The following is a 21,627-nucleotide window of genomic DNA, read 5'->3' on the forward strand; positions in this document are numbered from 1 at the left end:
AAGCCTTCGAGAGAATAGACGTGCGATGCAGCGAGAAATATTCTTCCCGTGTCCCTCGGACTATTACGAACGCTCGTAAAGTTCCGTGCGTATCGGGACGGGACAGCGACGGGGTTAAGTTACACCCGGAGGAACTGTTCGGTTCGAATGTGTCGGTTGCTTCGAAATTTTTTCCATGGCCACGCTTTCCCATAACGTTTCACACGACTGACAAACAATACGATTGATCCCTGAAACGGGACGCGCGCCGCGGACAGGATAATCCCGTGATCCACGTCCGCTACCCACCCGTACACCCACCAAGTGTAGCTAAGTAAACGCGGGTGAACGTAGCGCCGATTATTCATAGGGGATCGCCGCGCGATGCATCGGACGCACTGGTGTGGGCTCGGACGTGACCCTTGCACCGGAGACTGTTCGAATACACCCAGGACCCACGTTACAGGTTACCTCAGCCACCTACGCGGCCGTGTTTCCCGTCGTTCCTTAGCGCAGCCACGGGAACACGGCAGATAGGGATGGTAATTTACCGTCATTACAGATAACTAAGACCAACGTGCGTCGATAGGCGTCAAGAGGACTCACACTCGCGCGGATTTTGACGTTTGGTCTCGAGACGCTCGATACAAACACGCGATGTCGAGGAAGCATCGCCGGGAAGTCGAAGACGCGGTCCTCTCGCGAGCAACGTAATGGCTGCCACGAAGAGACAAAGGGGGAAAAAAGAAAGGCGCGTCTTCGAGCTCGCGATAAGTAATGAAAGTGGTTACCGGGAACGATTGTCACGGTGTCCAAGTGGAACGAAGTCATTATCAAGACACGAGGAAGAAGGGGGGACGACCGTTTTAAAGGTCGCCGGAGATTCGAGCACAGTCCCGAGGGGTGATTACGGCGGTGCGACGAGCCTTGGCGGACGGGCCGGCGCTGCCGTGTAATTAACATCGTTAAAACATGGATATTAAATAAATTATAAATAATTATGTTCGACGGCGTTAACGACCATCCTAGACTCCGTTGGCGGTAACGCCGTTCACGCACACATTTACGTTATCGATTGCAACATCGAACCGCGCCACGGCCCATCTAGACTCCGCGAATAAATCTGCGGGAAATACTCGTTTCCTTTCCGGCGATTTTCTATTCTGCCCTCCTTTGACCGGAAACAAACGGCACGTAAAATCAGTTCGTTTAATTGGGAGCTAACGAGCATCGTTACCACCGCTGCGAAATCGGATGAACGATATCCTCGGTGTTTTTACGAGTCCTCTCGGTAATCTCGGATTCACCGGGCAACGACGAACCTCGTCGTAAAAGCTAGCCGGCCGGTGCTTTTGTGGCATTAACGACGATAAAAAGCTGACAGGTCGTTTCAAAATGCCCGCTGACAGCACGGAAGATGTTCTCTCTCGTATCTGGAGTCGCGCGAAAGTCGATCGAGTCGGCCGTTCCCGGTTGGGCCGATCGCGATTCAGCGTCCATAGACCTCGTGAACGCGAATTATCATAATCTGGCCGGTGGGACAACGTCATCCGTCGATTCGCCGGTTACCCAAAGAAACGAAAGAAGGGGAAAAAATGGTTCAAGTTCCATTTCCGGCGATCAAAAACACGCGCATTACTTGGGCAAGATCATAATCTCGCGGGTGACTCTAAATGCCGGTAATGGGTGTCTCAATAACGGGACCAGACCGCGCGTACCGGTTTCTAATCTCGGAAAAAGATTAGGCAGCGAGAAACAAGCCATGATCTCTCTCGGATGGCAACTGCCAATCGGTGGCCCGATCGGCCATTATAATTCAAATGGCTCCATTAAATGTATTCACGCGCTATTAGAGTCGCCGCGGATTTTCTCGCCTCTCCAGGGCCCGTTTTCTCGCGATTGGCCTCGGCAAGGATGTCGGGCGACGAAGTGCACCATATCGATCCTCGCCTTAACGCCGTTTCCATTAGGTTAACGACCCACGCCTGATAAACTATTCACCATGCGGATAATTGCGACGCGATTCCGCACGCTTCGACGACCGTCTGAGCGTGTCGAGAACGACTACCGAACCGAAGATTGAGAGTCATAATTTCCCGTTGCTCGACGGCACCTCGACGCTTCTGTCGATGCCTCGACGGGCGACAATGTTAAGATGAACGCTTGTATCATAGACAATCGCGGTTCGTGGAACATGATGCTTGTGAGTAGCTCGTTTGGCTTGTCACCTGACGAATAAGATATATGGTGGAGCATGAAAGTTATTTGAACAATAGGATGTCATGTCTACATCACTCAATTCAGTTGTTTGAAATTTAAGGAGGTATTGTACGGATGTTTTTGTTTCTAAATTGTATAAAATAAGAATCTACTGATAAAAATTCTTTTATTTCATTGTTGAATATTACGATTGGCGAAATACAACTATATAGTGAGATACATTTTCTTTCAATATCATAATTATTACCAGAATCTTCTTATTTACCGGCCTTAGTTTTAGAAAACTGTTCTCATTTTTATATGATATATATCACAAACGCGAAATCCTCAGATTGTTCCCAAAACTCCTAAAAGAATTCAAGAATCTTGAACCACGTTATTTTACTTTTCTATACCCATGTATCATTGACACATTTTATATACCACCACAATAAGTTTTATCAAATCCATTAAAATATAAATACTGTCTATTTATTTATTTTACACTATATATTCTATGTTACTGAATTTTAAATAAATTATTGTTATATATATACTTTTATTATTATTTTAGTATTTTATATAGCGCTATACCTATTGCAATCTAAATAAAAGCGACACTTACGTGAATCTACCTCAGATACATATATACTACTGATATTTAGCTACTCGATACTCACGAATGGAGACAATACATTTTGCACACCATTGAATATTCATCGATAAGCCCTGAGGAACATGTATTGAAAAATAGGCTGCTCTTTTTTATAGTCTATATTTTCTTTTTCATTTTTGTTCATATATTCTTGTATCTACGCGTGTCATTACTGAATCTGTCTGTGATAATTAAACTCCTCGAGTATGCGTAAATCTAATAAGAGAGTCCAAATTAACGTCGGTCTAGAGACATTGTCGGTCGTTAACCTAATTACGTGCAAACTACAAACCTGTCGGGTAACTCATTTGTTCGCGATAAAATACGATAATAAAATCGGAATTATTGCTGCTAACGTATTAAGAGACTCCCAAATCAATAAATCACTCCTTCGGCGATTGGCCTAATTAAAGATATGTTAACAAAGAACTATGGAAAACAAGTTATCTAATTGATGTCATAACAAACCTTTTTCACGAACTAGAAGAAAAGACGTAGTATTCTAATAAAAATGCTTAATATGAAATTATAACGACGATCAACGGATACAAATCGAGATACTATAATGTCGCCTTTTCACTTTCTCAAACCGCCTAATAAGAAATATCATATGTTTAAAGAATAAAGACCAAAGTTTGTAAAACAACTACAAAAACTGAAATTTTTTATTCCATTCTTGCGCAATATATTACTTTCCAAACGTATAAGAATATGTAACTTCACCTATTCCTTTCTAAAAAACATAACAGCACAAGAAAATATTGTATTTCTCAATTGTCCAGTAGTCTATGTATCTTGTAATATGCTTTAATAAAAAAAATCTATAATCTATCTCTTGGAACCTATCCTTACTTAATGATTTGTCATATAGTAGTAAGTGAGATAATTAAGTCGAAATAAAAGACTATTATGCTATCATCAATATTGTACCTCCAAAGTATATGTACATTTACAATGACTAGAAACTTCCTTTAAATTCTCATAAATTATTAACCCTTTAAAGAGACATATCATATTAGCGACATTAGACTTTCATATCAAGAATAAAGAGCTGCAAACAGATTACTTGAAAGATTAATACAAATTTTAGCTTCTTATGGTAAAACTTGAAAAGCATTAAAGGATTCTCGCCTACGAAAGGTTAATAGTAAAATAAATCTAATAAATACATTCGCAAATAAAAACTTCTGACAAGATGATAAGTAGATAAAAGATTTGTATACAAAATAAAAGTTTGCCAAAGTGATGCAAAGAAACAAGAATTAGATGAAACCTAATTTCTTCTCTTACAAATTACAGTAAATTAAAAATAGAGAAATAGCATTTTTAAATCCACACAAACATTTCTCTACTTTATATTCTATGCACTTGTATTTTCCATAAATATATAAAATCCGCTGTCTAGTGATAATAATTCCACCCAGTGTACTGGCAAAAGCAAGCGCAACAAACGGAGGACAAGCAATAGAAACATCATCCTAGACGGCCATGCTCAGAATGCGCGAGTTTGCCCCCGAGCGCCGAAGGGGTTGTAAAGAACCAAAGCAACCCCGTGTCCGTATCGTGGCGCCCACCCACGGAGACGCCTGGAACCACCGAGCGTCCCGACGTCCATGGTTCCCGGTGCCGCCACCAGATCGAGATGCGACTTCGCTTCTAATCGTGACACACGGTATATCGCGCGCCGATAAAACAGGATTGTCGATTCTGCTATAAATCTCTGGTCGATTCAATTATGCTAATTGAGTTCGAATAAGTTACACAACTTGGCGATAGCTGAGATCTTAATACGTGGGACACGTGGCGAATAAATCTTCCGGTTTTGTCGACACGCGATCTATCTTGCTCCCCGATAACGCGGGAAGAAGGAATGCAGCGGATTGCGCGGTCCCGTGGGAATCGTACCGGCGGCGAACTAAATTACTTCTGTCACAAATACTTGAAACGCTTCGGGAGAAAAAGGGAACGAGACGAAACACGGAGACTACGCAGGTGTAGAGTGCCATTGATATTATTTCGTCTAGGGAAAGAAGAGGTGTCCCAGGCCACCCTGTCTGACTAGGAGCCACGCGACACGGCAAGTGGATGAGGATCCAGTCCGGATCGACACCGGGCAAGAGAGAAAGAGAGCGGGCCACCCCTTTAACCAGCAGGCACTTTAACCAACTTAACTGTCGCTGACTCGTTATAGCATAACGGTTCGACAGGCGACAAAGGTGCGAGATCGCGCCAATCGAAGCGACGTCCTCGATTATCACGCGTTCACAGCTTTCTAAAGGCCCGAAATGCGCGACAGAGGGTGACGAGAGTCGGAGACGTGAATGGGACAGAGGAAAAAAAATCGCCGCGAAAGGGGTGGAATCAGTGGATCCTGTCGATCCGCGGCGATTGAAGACCAGTAACGAGGATCATCGAGCACCCGTCGCCGTAACTCTGTTTCACGAAAATTCGCGTCAAAGACTGCGCGCGTTACTCGTTACTAAATTATCCTTGGCCTTTACTGATAATCTAGCACTCGCGTAGCTGCTTCTATAATTTCTGGAGAAAAATTGCTTACGGTTCTACTGAAAAATCATAAAGTTGGTTTGGAACATTCTTTGAGAAATAAAATATTCATGTTGAAACTGAATGGTGACACTTAAACAACCATATATCTAAAACAATAGTTTACTGAATGGACTAGAAGGAAGGCTATTCGATTGGAATTAAATACACGTAATTAAATAAATAATCAATATTTCATTCAAAAAGCGTGGAACCATTAAGCACTCACAGGGTTTATAATGATACTACTTGATATATTAAAAAAAATTAAAACAAATTCAAAGGGAAACAATAAAATAGATATATTCAACCAGATAATTTACACAAAAACTATTTCTGTTACGTCACCTTTCGAATCGCGTCAAGCAACCAAAACTCTTAAAACTACAGTCTCATGGTCGACTCCGTCCACATTTCTGCTTCGTGCAGCAGCAGTTATTATTCACCGGGTCGAACTAATACATGAAATCCATCGAAAGCTGCCAAATATTGCGCGTGTCAAATTAGTCGAGCGGAGCTCGCCTGTACTCGCGATCGAAGCGGTCGCTATCGAAGTCGACCGGGGCCGGTGACAATTGAACGACAAGGTACGCTTCGTGCGCTGGCTTGAAGCGAAATAAAAAAAAGAAAGAAGAAGAACAAAAAGAGGCGCAGGGCGAAAATGGCGCGGAGTGGTTTAGCTGCAATGCTATTTTTACGACAGATACGCACGCAACCGGTGCGTAAACGCGGCGAGGAGAGAGAAAGCGGACGACGCTTGGGTCGCGAACATTATATACGCGGCTTGCCACCCCTTTTGCCGCTCGCGAACACAATGAGCGGCTTTGTTGGAAATTTCTGCGGGCTTTTGACCCCAGTTTTCCGCGTACGGCCGTACCACCCGGTCGCCGTGCCAACCCTCTCGCCGTTTTCGTCCGTGTATTTCATTCCCCGATATCCCGGCGATCGGCTCATACACAGCCCAAGTTCCCATAGGAAGATTCCCGATCCCCCATTCAACGCCGATCCCGTGAAATCCGGCTCATTAAATCGCTTGACGTACTCCGAGATGGCGCGGTTCGCACGCGCTCGCAGCCCGCCGTCAAAGGACCACCCTCCACTCCAGCGTCGCTCCACCCCCTCGATCCAGATGCATTTGCACGCTTGTCAAGAAATCAAATTCTCGAGCCACCCCCGCGATAATGAATATATTAAATATAAACAGATTAGGGAACGATTTTCCGGTGAGGTTCCCTTCCGTGCTGGGGTTAGGGTCCGCAAGCCGATTATCGTACGTTCCTGTTTCAATAAAGATGACCGCCGATCGAAAAAACATTCGAACGAGGAAATGAGATCGGAGTCAAGGGGTGAGTTATTCAAATCAAAGACGTCGTTCCTACCTAGTTCGAAATCGTTTGCAAAGCGGAGCTCGGCAGCCCCGGCAGCCCGCTTTATCACTGATAATGAGGCCGCGAGCACTCGAGGGAGCAAAGTATAAATCGTTGATACAATTACGGTGTCGAGCCTGCGAGGAACAAATCTCGTTAAAAGTAAGCAGGCGAAAGTGGAGTCCGTTAGACGCAAGTATCGGCCAAGAGAACACTGAAAAGATGAAACCGACCCGCGAACGATGGGGGGGGGGGGCGAAGCTGCGGGGAGGAAAAGTTATATAGAACTACGCGGAGATTGGGAGGCCTGGGGTGGGGTGGAGTTATACACAGGCGAACAAAGATCGAACTCAAATAAAGAGACTCTTTTCCAGATTAACCTTACATAACGAGCGGTGAGCCGCGGGAATCGTGCGCGTGTTGCGAGTCCGAGATCGATACGCCAGATACACACTGCCTATCGTTTTGATTCTAGTCGCGAAGCCATGCGCCTCGCTCTCGCGAGTCCGTTTCTTTTATCTCTTTTCGTCTCCCCGGCTTACGTCCAGGCCGAGCGCATCCCGAACGAGAACGAACGCACTCGAAAAAATGAGTACGCTCTGCTCGCTCGCTCGCAATCCTCGGACAGAACGCGCCGGACCGCTTTGATCCTTTTGACGTGGAAAGAAATGTTGCGGCCAGCGAACGAGCGAGTTTAGGTACCTACTGTGCCGTTTGTTACGGTAAATAGTAATAAAGCCGGTCTTCGGTCCGGTCGACTCATCAGCCTACCGATCGGTAAACTTTTCCCGTTGTCCCGATCGTTCTCCGAAACCTAGCTATCTCTCGGTCAGAACCTCTCCACCAAGGATACTTTGCTCCAGTTCCACCCGCCTGTACGCTGGAGTTTGCAATATAGTTCGGTCCTGTCCCCGAACTTCATTCAGACCAAATCAACGCTCCAATCGATGTTATCGATATTCGTTAATTAGCAATTTAGAGCATCGGTCCCGTTCGAAGCCTCCAATTTTCCTTACCGGGACTGCGATCGGACTCTGGAGAAAAAATCCTTAATCCCGGCCGGTGAAACTTTCAGACGTTTCCGCTATCTCCGCGGAAATTTTCTGCCGATTCCGAGCACAACGATGGTTACGCGAGTCTTATAATGAAGCGAACCGGCATAATTAAACGCCTGTTTTGGTCGCAGCGGACCACGATTCCGCCGCGACGGCACCTCCGTCGTGTCCTGATCGTGATTCCGATCCGCATCGACAATTCTTTGCACAACACATCGAAAGAGACCCACGCGCGCGCGCTCGCGTATGGTATGTAGCACGTACGACCAGCATTGCTCATTCGAACTATGCTAAATACTGCCTAATGAATACATACGGGCAGCTCTTTGATACAAAGGCTCTCTCTGCTTTACATAAAGCGCGGACCAACTATTTGCCCTGTGGTCGACAGAATTTCAGTCTGCGCAAGGATCTAATGAACCTTTAGCTCCGATGTGCGCGCATCGTTCTGCCAAAGAATCGGCTACCCCCCTCGTCCACGCTCCGCCGCTAATTAATTAAAATCCGCACGGTCAAAAAATTCGCACGGTTGCGTACGTCTATTTTGGATAATTGGTCCGGATCCCGCGGACATTACGGTACGAACTTTTTCGAGCGTGCACGATCCGCGGGGCCGTATTCGCCGCTTCGACGGCGCGGCGGAGCATTCACGGCCGCGCAAACGGAGCCGACTCGTGGAAAGAGGAAGAGGAACCGATGCCCGCGGGGGTTAGTGTTTCCCGGGAACGGAAACTTCGAAGACGGGAGAAAACCAGACACGTGGAAATTCAACGGCCCGGCTTGATCGTTGGACTAGATAATTAGTCCGGCCGAATGAAATTTAAACGATCTTTATCCGGCGCGTTTACTGTTTTTTACCCGGCTAGGAGCGGCCTCTATTGTCCGACTTTTGTTTCTACGAATTTTTGTGAGTTGGTAGCATATACGTTCCTAATGATGTAGCTAAAATGTTAGGCATGATTACTTAATTATTTAAAAGGCTAAATAATTAAAATTATGTATCTTGATGTACCATAAATATAGTTCGAAGTTATCTAAATTGCATTGGCAAAATAGGGTAATTGTTAATAAATTTTATAATTTTGTTACAGTTTCAGAGTGCATGATGTTGAGTAATAACTGCCAGTGAATATAGAGTGTAGAATAAAAACGCAGAAAATGTTTTTTTTAACCGATTAATCTTGAAGTACAGTACATGCTATATGTAGTTTAATAAAATCGGTCCTTCATAAAGTCACAGAACCATAAAAATAAAAAAATATGTCGATAAACGGAAATCGAAGCCAGGATCACCCTTTTGCCAGCCACGTAACCATCCCAGTTTACTAACGCAACTGACAAGGGACATCACAGAACTCGGACACACAAAATTTAATGAAACAGTGTATATGCAAAACATCGAAAAATATGCGACGTGTATTTTTTTATTCCTGTCTTTATTGATATTTACAAAGTGAAAATAATCTCCAAAAATTGTGGAGGAAAAATGTATTTTATGAAATACCGTAATAGTTAATAGAAATATCTAAATGTTACATTATATAGTGTAAACATTGTTCATGCTTTTATAAACTATGAAATGACACAACACAATTTTAAAAAATATTATTAATGTAAATTACACATACCGAAGTAATAAATATATCTTTCGTTCGATTATAAATTCTAAAGTTTAATTATCAATACTCGCTCATACGATATATAGAGAATATAGTTTATATTTATGTATGTCTCAAATATAGTTTCTGTAGAAAAAATTTATTTTTCCTTAAGTTATCGATCGAACAAGACTAAAATTTTCACGTAGAATTCATATTTACGCTCCGTAAATATAAATATTGCCAGCGATAAATCCAATATTTTTCGGTTCTCTATGTGTGTACCAAGTTTTATTAAAATCCGCGTATACGATCCGAACATTGATCCTGTTTTTTGACAAATTACATTCTCGATACATCTAAAAAATACGGACTTCAATATCGTTAAAAGTATCTAATAAATACGCTTAATAATTTACATATATTATCAACAACATGTAATATCGCCAACTCAAAAAATTTCTCTTATGATCAGATTCCAACAATCCACATCTGTCTCACCTCAATAATCAATTATAGTCAATTTACTGCCACATAGATCAACTCTGATTAATACTTTGACTGTCAAGTAAACACTCATCAAAATTCTTATATAGTCGAAACAGTTTTCTGAATAAAGCAAAAAGTAAAAGGTCAACATTCTTCGTAACGATTGCTCTACTATCTTTCTTATATTTCATACATACAACAAAATTCGGTACGTTCGACTCGACGCGTTGTTACGAAAATAAATTTTTAATGTTATGTAAAAAATGGTGTCATGCAAATGCGAGTGACGCGGCAGTCAAAGTGTTAATCATTACACTACGTGAAAATAGTAGAATGCATCTCTAGAACATATTGCATCCAGGATGCATTTTGTCATTGCAGATAACAAAGACATTCCGTCGGTTGATCGAAGGTTCGACTTCCTCGCTAATTAATAGAATGCAGATTTATCAGCGAGCGTTAAAGCCGCGCGAGACATCTACCGAAATCACGTGAACGAACACCGCTTTAAGCCGCTTACGACCACTTGTACAACGACGAAAACGACTTTTCGAGATAAGTTGTGGATCTCTAATCTCCTACCTTTGGTCGCTTCTCTTTCACTCGCTTCGCACGGACGCCTGCGCGTTCTCTCATCTCCCCCTTTTCTCTCGTTAGATCACAAGCCACGGATTAAGACTCCTTGCCAACGAGCGTCCGTCGAATATTTGAACGAGAATGTCGCGGCGCGTTCTCGATCGAGTCGACTTTTCTGGCGCAGTTAAAAGCGCGATTCAGTTCAAGGCAATCCGTCAGAGAAACGTAACCTTTTCATATTTTATTCGCGACACCGGTATTTTCATTGAGAGAAATGAGTCGTTCACAAGTCAAAGTGATTAACTCTATCTTTTGGATGTTTTCAAATTTTAATCCTAAAGCACTGCATTCATTCTTTATGCTCATTACTGAGTTAGTGACTTTTGAGACGAGTTAATCACATTGGCAGATGAGGGGCTTTAAGATAACACTGCTATGCATAAATATTTGGACGCATTTGCATTGCTAGATATGTGTGAAAGTGAAGTGATTTTTCACATAAAATATTGTAACAGAGTTTTAATAATTATAAAAATACCTTCTAATTACGTACAATAGTATTGTGTTACAATGAAAATGTTAACACTTTAATGAGATTACATCAAGTACTCAAATACTTACGCAAGATACTGTATGTATATAAATCATTATGTGAATACTACATAAAATTATTTAAATGAACAGTATCATCACACTTTGTACGTGTATTTTGCTGTATGTCGTCACTTGATGTTACATCATTAATAATATTGAAAAGTTTAAGAGCACTATAGTTTAGTTGAATAGCTGTAACTAATATGGTTAGGGGGCACTGATGACCCTCGTGGCGCCATTAAAGGCCGAGTGCCGGCCATCAGTAACCCCATGGCATTCAACGCGTTAAATAACGGTAATCGGTGCTGCATACTAATGCACTCAGATTTCCGAATTTCCTCTGTTTAGACTTGATTACAGATTCAAAACTCTTTATACTATAATTTACTGTGCCTAATATTGCATACCTTTAATGTTATTTAAACATTTAATTAATTTTTAACAACTTTTCTAGTTGTCGTAATTGTTTTGTAAAGAATTGGATGAATGTACCTTTCAAAAATTTTGTTTCTAAAATGGCAAATTATATGTTGTTATCAAAATATACTGAAGACATCTGTTCGTGCACGCTGTCCAGGCAGTAAAAGTGGACGTGGCGTAGCACTTTCACACGCCGAATTAATCTTGTGTGAAATAGATGTGATGAAAAAAGGCTCCTCCTTTTTTCGTTCGAAAGTGGACTGTATTTGTTTAATGTTGAATGAAAGGAATGAACTTGTTATGTATGTCCGTCTGTCTTGGCTGTCAATGTCTCTCTATATATATAAAAATACTGAGATAAGGCGGTGTCCTTAGTGACAAATCAGAAGGCTAAAACGCTCGGGGTGTTGCTAGTTATAGTCTTTTAACCTACGCCCACATTACTAGTGGTGGAGGTAGGGGGTACGTTGTCCCTTCTGACCTGCAAAGGTACCGGTGACTGTGCGCTCGGGCTTTAGGTCGTTGAGCTGCCGTTTTTTTTATGATATGTATCTTAACCAAATAAACCGTGCCGGAACAACATCAATAGTTAAAATAGAATTGAAGATACTCAAAACAGTTATTAACGAACACCTTTTACGTTTTTATTAAATGTATGATAAAATACTGTAAAATAGTAGTACATCTCTCCTATTTAAGCGTTATAAAAAATTATTACGTATCGTGTCAAAAAATTGGAAACACTTTTAATAAATGATGGTGGAGTTTATTATTTCCTCAACGTCCCAGAATTGAATACATTTTTAAATCGTTGTTCAATCTTTATATTCTCCATTCTATCAAGAATTATATACTATTATTATTTATACCTACTAAATTTTATATTATTATTGAATTTAGTTTTATCATTAGATAATAGAACTTTTTTCCATGTTCAACAAGTGAATAATCATTTTAGTAGACAATTATGTCCATAAATTGAATACATTTATCAAGAGTCATGTGCACTTGCGCGCCACCTACAATGTCTTATCTCCTAGAGCAAATATGATCTCCATAATTTGCAAAATTACAAAAAATGCATAAAATCAATGTAAAAGTGCACTTCTAACCACACGAGAATTATTAAAATACAAAAAATTGTTACACAATAAACAATGCAAATAATCCGTTCAATACTCACAAGCAGTATGTAACGACAGTGATCATTCAGCGACTTCGCGCGACAAGTAGTATTTACCGGCGCGCGTCTCGCGAAAGGGGGAAGGTGAAAGAAAATCATTTAGTCAACGGTATCGGACAAGTAGCGACACTTATCGTGTTTTAATGATGTGTCCGCGGATACAAAAGCGCGGGTGCCGGAGCATATGTTGCGCCGTGAAATAGAGGAGAATGAACCAACGGAAATGGAGAGCGTGGTTTCATTTCCAACCGTGGAAAAAACTCCAGCCGTTAAGTAATTAATTTCGCGGTGCCTGCGAGTCTCGTTAAAAATTTGAACAACCAGCCGACCATCGATCGCCAGCACCACGATACGCGAGTGAATTACAGAATTTTATTTTCAACCCCGGCTACACACTCTCTCTCGCTCTCTCCTTCTCTTCTCTCATATAATTCTAGCCCCCGGGAGAAGTGTTCGAGTAGCGTGGGCGCATTGCACAATGAAACTCGGTTTTCCTTCTTCCCCGATGGAACTTACACGCGTATAAATATACACATAGAACCAGTCTATGAAAAATCGCGACATTTTGTTAAAATACCACCTGTACCCGCTAACTGTAATCGCTCTCAGCGCGCCGCATCGGTGGTTTACGAGTAACATCTGCGGTTCGTCGATCACGCGTACACGACCGCTCTCGAATCCAGACCCGGCCGTACGATAATAATCGAACCAATTTGCGCGGCATCGCGTTATCGAGATCGTTAAACGAGCCGAGAGCGCCCGACAACGAGCGCGTGAGTACATATCGCGGGACATAGTTCCGAAGTCGGAGACCGTCAGCGTTGGCGCCGGGCGCCGGGAATGCATCTCGTCACGGAATATGGGACGTCTGGGAAATGAATTCGCCGTTTGCCCGTTGGGTATGGTATTCCGTTAAGTCCTCTACGTGGCTCGAATGCACCGGCGAAACAGAAGTTGCGGAGTACTTGTGCTTTGTCGAGGAGCGCGCAATACATTTTATGACTCTATCACGGCCGCGACGTTAGCCGAGTCTTGGAATAACGAGTTGTACCGGACGCGAATACATTGTTTTAGGTTCCCGACTTCTCTAGGATTTGTAGTTAGAGAAAAGAGAAGAAAGGAAAGACTAATTATTGAAACTGTAGATTCAATACACTTACGATAAATACGACTGAGGGATAAAGAAGGAAAGTTTTCACAAGAATTTAGTAGTGTTCCTTTATTTTCAATTTATTGGAATTCGTAGAGAAGGTGGCACTAAGTGCTAAAATCTGTTTCTATTTAATTATTGTTTTTTCCAAATTTGTTTGCATAAAGATTAAGAGTTTATCAATTATCGTGTCATTATATGGTTAATGACATAAAAAGGATGCAATCAAAGATGTGTCGACGTTGTTGATACTTTACAATTAGAGATAATGATAAGCATAATAAAATACAAGCTTGTGATATAAGTAAATTGATATGGTAATTTATTAATTTATCAGTATGACAAGGTTACATTTTATTATGTGAAGATCCTCACAAGAAAGGGACGGATTGGATTTAATCCTTAATGATTCTGTATCAATTTGATCTCGACATTTAATGTTATTAAATAAAATGATAACATATTTTAGAAATATATGAAATATTTATTTCTAGTCTTACAACTGCGTCAATGTATAATATAAACACAGTCTCAATATTTCATAAGTATTCTAAACGTATTGTTCAATTTAGATATTGACAATGTAATTAAACGACATGGCCTTTAATTTTAAAATAAAAAGCTCGGAATATTTTTGAAATATTAGGTACCATAGTAGGTACTATATTTCAATTATATTATCTGAAAATTTTATTTCAAAATTGTACTCCAAACTTTAAATACACATATTTTTCTATTAAATTAAAATTTATAACAGACTACGCCAAAGGCTACCTTTCTCAGACCTTTCTCATACACCGCAATTACTTCATAATCTTTTTGAATTATCAATCTCTAAAAATACGTAAAAAAGAACTAATTTTATACAACTATTCATATCTCTTAAGACAATAACATAGAGATGACGCTGAAGAGGCCCGGAAATTCAACTATCGACAAAATCTAACCTGCGGTCGAAGCAGATTGGCCGAAGAGATGAGCAAAGTGATAGCTAGTCTCGTGCTTCGAGAAGTTTAATCAGACATGGCCGAACTTCGTCTGTTTTATCGGTGTGGAAGATTTAATGAAACCGACTCTCGTTGCCAGATAGAACCAGAAATCAGTGCAAAATTCCTTAAACCGCGAGATAAAGTCGCATGTGCGTTCTCAAAGAATTCGTTCACGGGTCCATCCGAAAATGATGAACCTCATCGTCTGTCTTTAATTCACGCCTCGGAAGTTTTGAACATCAATTCCCAACCCCGACAATCTAATAAGTATGACCTAACGCAGCAACTATCGGGGCGTCTAATGTAATTGAACCGGACACAGAATTACTGGCTATTCCTGAAGTAGAAACTCCGTGGCGATACACTCTATACAACCGGGGAACATTTTGGAATTGGTCGGTAGAACGCGGAGTGACCGGCACGCCACGGTAAACTTTGATCAGTCGAGACCAAACTCGGCGCGCTCCTAATCCCACTTACTTAATGGCGTCTGTCCCCTTACATTCGACGCGAGACGGAACTTGCAGCTACGAGTATTTGAACCCTATATCATCTGGCAAAACGTTGCGATGGAAACCGAAGCCGTGTCCCGTGGTTGCAGCTCGTGTCGGCCACCCTCCGACTATCAAAACTCCGCGTATTTCGCAACAGAGGGCCACTGAACGCAGAACAGCGGTTCCAGCTGCCTTTTTGTCAGCATGCGTGCACGCTGGAATCGACGTCCGTTTGCCGATACTTTTCCATCGAACGTGGAAGCTGCTGCGGGAAATATCGGTGACATAATTTACTTACTTCTGTTGATTATTGTTGGCGGTGGGCATGGGGGTCGGCACCCGTGGCGGCGGAACCGGTATCGCTTTTCTTCTTCCTCCACCTGTTTGATGTATGGTCGGGGTAACGCGTCCGGTCGGCGCTATCCGGCCGGCCGTTCGGGATCTTTCTGTCCGTACGTCCATGTCTGCTCTGTTTCTGAAAATAATACAAAATGTCCTGTTGTCAGGTAGTCGGCAGATAAAACTCGCCGAGAGTTTCTTTCTCTACTTTCGTTTTGCGACTGATTCTCCCCCGGCTAGGCTGAGCGCACGCGGCCGCGCGACAGAAGGACGCGCGGACGGGTCTAGAAATTGCGGCGAGGAGACGAGTCGGCGTAAAAGGTAGTCGACAAAAAAAACGAAATTATTACGAGACGCATTAGTAACCGGGACATAAAAGTGCCATTTTCTCTTGTGACTCGCAAGGCCAGGCAGACATCACAGGGATTGCGGTGAACTTCGAAAGAGCGATCCCGAAAGTCGTGTGCAGTACGCGCGCCGCACCGTTGGGGGTAGAGGGGACGATGGTTGGAAAGAGGAGGGAAAAATCGCTGCGAGACGAAACCTGGAATAATCCCGCCCCGTAGCTGTTTTCCCGGCTACTTTGTTTACGCGGCCGCTTTGTAAAACGGCATTCGATCGTTAAACCTTTTCATTATTTCCCGGGTAACTATCGGCGATAATTGCGCGCTGGAAACAAGCCGGCGTATGCTCTATTTAACCGGGCCGCTGAAACGCTACTTTTGTAATCGTCGCTTTGTTTCGGAACGTATCGTTAATTCCGCGGCCCGTTTCGTCGACTTCCGTTCGCGAGGCCCGCGCGTGCGACAATGCGCGCCCGCCAGCTCGCCTTGTCCAATTATTTCCGACGAGCAAACGAACGTGAAAACGGCCGCGCTAAGCGGAACGCGATGGTCGCGAACGTGCGTTCCTAATTAAACGCATGACCCCGCTAATTTGCTACAATAAAAACGATAGAATCCAGAGTACGCGGGCCGGTGTTCGACCGCCGCGTCGACCGAGACGACGCGACGGGCTTTCTACGCGTGCGTGAAACCCGCGCTTGCAAATCATATATACCTAGCGCTCGCATAACGGAATTTCAATTAATGATACGCGCACGTCAGATCGCCGCGAGCCGTTTCAATGGCTGCTTTCAGAGCTGGCTGCCGCACGAATGTAACGCCCAACCTTGTATTCTGTATTTCATTTCTCTTTCTCGAATTCCGGCAACGTTCCCTGTCTACGTGTCGTTGGACCCAGTTTAAAATTTTGAGTTTGTAGCATTGATAGTATTGCTGAAATTTCAATAAAAATTTTAATTGACGAATGCCAGTTTTCTGCAAAATTTTGTGGAATATGTTCACTATTTTCATTTTGGCAGAACTCTATGTCCGACGGATATTCAAAAAATGTAATTGGAGAACTGGTCAACGGATTTTTTAGTAATTATGAGTGACTACAGTTCTGGTTTAGATTGATTCTGGGAGTTCTACGGAAGTATTATTATGTTGGTTCTGTGCCGAGTCTAAAAATATGTCGGCTTCACATTTGTTCGGTGCCAGTATCAAATTAATGACTTATCTATTACACTTATCTATTATACATTTGTTAATTAATTTCGAATAATGTCATCGTTTGTCACCTGTTATAATTTTATTATAATTAAAACCAATAATTAATACATAATTAATCACATTAATTACATTCAGATTCGAACAATGTGAGGACGAAATAAATTTCATTTTTTTAAATAATTATAAATCGAAAGAAATTGGCTTTTCCAATATATTTTAAAGAGGCGATAGGAAAATTTTATGCGAAATAAAATTCAACTTTTATCTTAATTGGTTTAAGAAAATTGAAATCTATATTGAATTTAATTAAAATTTCCATTGTATGATTTTCTGAAAGTTTCTCTGCACTACGAATATACGAAATTCTGCAGTCTATTCCTATCTGAAGTAGAATAGTTATTTTCAGAGCTGTTCCAAACACTAATAACAATCCCAGAATAGCTTGTAGCAAGTACTTACACTTTTCATTGTTATGGTACAGAACTTTTATTATTTTTCATTTACTTCTAAATAATAAATAAATCGAATTTATTTATTAATTGTCGAAGGACACTGTATTAAATAATAATAATACAGACAAGATGACATGGTGGGTACAAAGTATGTATTCCTGAATAGTGCAAGGATTAAATGGAGATTACAAAATAGAAGCTTTTGGACACATTACAACATAGTGACAAAGCAAATGCGAAACATAATTAGGAGTGCAACAAATTCCTCCCGTTGTGATTTAAGTACACTCATTACTTAAATCCTTTCCCTGCCAACATCTGTTTAATCCGTACGTTCGTTTCAGCAGTACTTGTGAAGCTCCTGGGTCGTGAACCGAAATCACGAAGCTTCAAAAGATCCTTGAGAGGAGAAGACGAGCAAGAACGGGGTTAACCTCGCGCGTTGCGCACTTTCGGAACCCCTCCGGTGCAAAAAAGTCGTGCATGTGTTTGACGAAACACTGCGTATCGCAAGCGGGCCGGGTGGCTGGGTGAAGACGGCTCGGAAAGGGCAACTCCTTCAGGAAGCAAGCGGCGTGACGGATACTTGTACCCTCTCATGGGATCCATTCTTCGAAATTCATCGGTTTCGCGATCCCGTCGCTCTACCGGAAGAAATGCGAGGTTCCTGAAAGTTTGGCGGAGAGTTCCCAGAGCAATGTGTAAAGTTTAAAAGGTAGAAGACAACGGGGCAGTCGCTCAAGCTTCATAAAAATTTAGATAAATTTAGAAGAAAAACAGTCGAACAAGACCAAAAATGGAACCCATGTTTCCAAGTTTGTGATACCGTTTTAGCTACTCGAAATGTCGATTTTTCTCCATTGCTTATATAAAGAACGTTTAATATTATAATAACATCGTTATATGCTCAAATAATAATAAACGTAAAACGATCTATAAAAAGAAAAGTTCATTGACGTTCCAAATTCATTTATTTCAAGATTAAAACTTTTAAATTATATATTAAATATCTCAATAAAAAAGGAACAAATCATCACTGGCACAATAGATTACGAATTTTTGAATATTTGTAATTCAAAGCTTTTCAGTAAAAATAAAACAAAATAATAATAAAACTCGCATACATTGGAAGTATTCGATCAATCATTCTTCGTTTCAAATTAACGGCATTGAGAAGAAAAGAATTCATGTCGTGTCTCTGAAAATTAAAGTAACTTTATAAGGGGTTAACGTCTGCGTAAGGTTTGAAGTAATGTAGTCATTCGACCACCGTCTCTTTCCTATTCCAACTGCAATCAAATTAGATAGCGATGGACTTTAAACCGTCGTTATTCGAATTAGTGTCACGGTGATGTAGTTTGCGAGCGAAAGGAAGTTCACTTCCTGAATGCTCCTCGGAGACCTGAGCAACAGGATACCCAATTCATTAACGACAATTTACGTGCTACATTGTGGAGACGGTAGACTAGTGTCCCGATTTTTACTTGTTATTTTCTAGACCACCAGAGAAATTAATTTGACACGCAAGTAAATCAATCGAAGAAAAAGTGAACATGCGCGGGTGTATTCAGTACTGGACCTCTGTTTCCTTTGACTCTGCCAGTGGAATAATCCGAATATCGTCTCCCGATAGTGGCAATTCAACTGTCACGTCACTCGAATCGGGCGATGCCTCTGTCACGCTTCAATGAACAGTACCCGTGCGCGTACAATGAGCTCATTAAGCTTGAATTCGATTCAATTATGTAGGCCAATCGATGCGAATTCTCTTCTGACCGTCTTCGAAGGGGCTGACCAGTTTTCGATGAGGGCCTCTTCATTTTGACAGCTTCAAAAATCGAATTCCCCTCTGCATTTACTATAGTATCATTTTAAAATTAAAATCTTGAAAGGATTTAGGTGCATTTGACATACTGACAAAGGCTATGTACCCTTGGACATTTAAAATGATAAATTTACCATTTTCGTACAAAAACCGATGAATTTAGCCATTTTTTTGTCAAAACTTCGACGCGGCGAATATTCTATCAATGGATTCATTTTAAATGATTACATTTGAAGTGTCACATAAGAAGAATTTCTGAAAATCGTTATTCTTCTTTACTTATTTTCCTCGTTCCTGAAATTCAATTTTATTCTAATTCCCACGAATTTTACTGTGTTATACAATATCCATTCAATACCACAATTAAATGATAAACAAATAAAATAGTAAATCAATAAAATGTTATATTGAAACATAATCAAATTAAACAGCATCGTAAATTCTAATATGAAAGTCCGCGACCACTTTGAACCGCAAAGAATCAAAAGAAAGCCATCCAGAATCGCGACAGCCCGGAAACCGTAATACCGTGACCGTAAACCGTTCAGGAATCAAAAATTCAATCAAACCATAATATCCGCGATAAAACCCAGCCAGAACTGAAAACTATCAGTTTCAATCGACGCGTCCCAAAGACGTCGATGCACCGTGTCCGATGGTCGATTTCGTCCGGAGGACAGAAAGTGAACGAGTTGCCGGAAAAGGAACGAGCTAACCCCCGGTTCGAGTGTGTACTCAAGAGAGAACACCGTTTCGGCCTGAACAGAAACGGGATACCCCGCGAAAGAAGCCTCACAGCGATCTCACCCTTCGCGGCCGGTAGGTCGTTCCGTCTGGGGGTGGGACACAATCGAAGCGAAGAAAAGGACACGGTTCGCGCAATCTCTCGAGCGTGGTGCAACATTGTTGTCATGGATGCTTTGCTCTCTCACGGAAGAATAGACGGAGAAGCAGGATGATGCTGTTGGGTACGATCATTATTTCTCAGGCGTAGAACGCAGCGAGGAGACGGGGACGCTTCGAAGACACAATGCACGTAGGCAAGTTGGTTAAAATATGCAGCCCCCGGCGCAGCGCAGCACGGCACGGTGCGGTGCGGCGTGCGTGGATTCGCGCGTTTTGTGTATCGTCTACGTGTATCAACGAACGCGTTTCCCGGTGAAGAGAGGAAGCCCGGTGAGAGAGGCGGGAGGGAGGGAGGGAAAGAGATCGCGGGGCGTGCTCGATGTGTACTCGCAAATAAACGCGAACGCGTGCACACGGAGCGCGACGTGTACACACAGGTGGAGAGAGGAGGCAGAAGAAGAAGAAGGAAAAAAAGGAACCCTGTCGCTGGTCGCGACGCGGCTCGACGGGGGCTCGAACGGGGGCTCGAACGAGGGAGGTCAGAGAAAAAGGAAGAAGGGGAGGAAGCGCGGAAGGGTGGCGAAAACAAACTCCTGCCGCGGCAGTGCGGAGCACAATGGGGGCATCTGCTTAGCAAATTGCGAAAAATAATCACGTTTGCCTGGGATCCCGCCGTGCGCGCCCCGACTTGGCTCAGCGCGGTACAGGCATCTCGAAACTCGTTCTGTATCCCGTGTAACACAATAACACCTACTCGAGGGCCGAGGAACGCGTTCCGGGAGAGGGCCAAGCCGCCTCTTTGAAAGAGATAAGGGAAAATACACTTGTGCAGACACGCGACAGGGGAGGGAGAGAAAAATGAAGCAACGTATTTCTGTCGGTGCACCCGTGGAAACAATGTATCGTACACTGAGCTACGAAAGTTCGTGCATCCATCGGCCATGACACGCTACACGACCGATCTCCTACCTTGTTCCCATACGGCGTCGCTAGGATGTCCTGCTTATCCTGTACGTTATTTGTCGCTGAATGTGAAATTGGACAAAATGTAACATAATTATTATACTGCGCAGTTTTATGCATTTATGGGTCATTTGAAAATATAATTGCGGAGACTGCACGATGGAAAATGTATAAAGTATAGAAGGTATTGCGCTTTTTGTAATATTTCTTTGGAACAAGGATTATAATACTTAGCTAACCGAATAGGGAGATTTATTTTCTCCATTTTTTTTCTTTTGTTATTTCGTGAGTCTTGAGCTGGAGATATTTACAATTCAATAAATACCTTCTTTGCTTTTGCAAAACATAATTTTT

The 21,627-nt window shown here is 42.1% G+C and overlaps 1 protein-coding gene across 1 annotated transcript in view; it reads right to left on the reverse strand.

Annotated features, from left to right (window-relative positions):
- The window catches only part of LOC116431261 (uncharacterized), a 481,036-nt gene that overhangs the window by 396,127 nt on the left and 63,282 nt on the right, over positions 1-21,627 (reverse strand). Inside the window, exon 2 of the mRNA XM_076370678.1 lies at positions 15,591-15,767. Within this exon, the coding sequence (XP_076226793.1) occupies positions 15,591-15,754 (164 nt within the window). The 5' untranslated portion in view covers positions 15,755-15,767. The remainder of the gene's footprint in view (positions 1-15,590; positions 15,768-21,627) is intronic.

The sequence above is a fragment of the Nomia melanderi genome, chromosome 9, assembly GCF_051020985.1.
Source record: "Nomia melanderi isolate GNS246 chromosome 9, iyNomMela1, whole genome shotgun sequence".
Lineage (NCBI taxonomy): Eukaryota > Metazoa > Arthropoda > Insecta > Hymenoptera > Halictidae > Nomia > Nomia melanderi.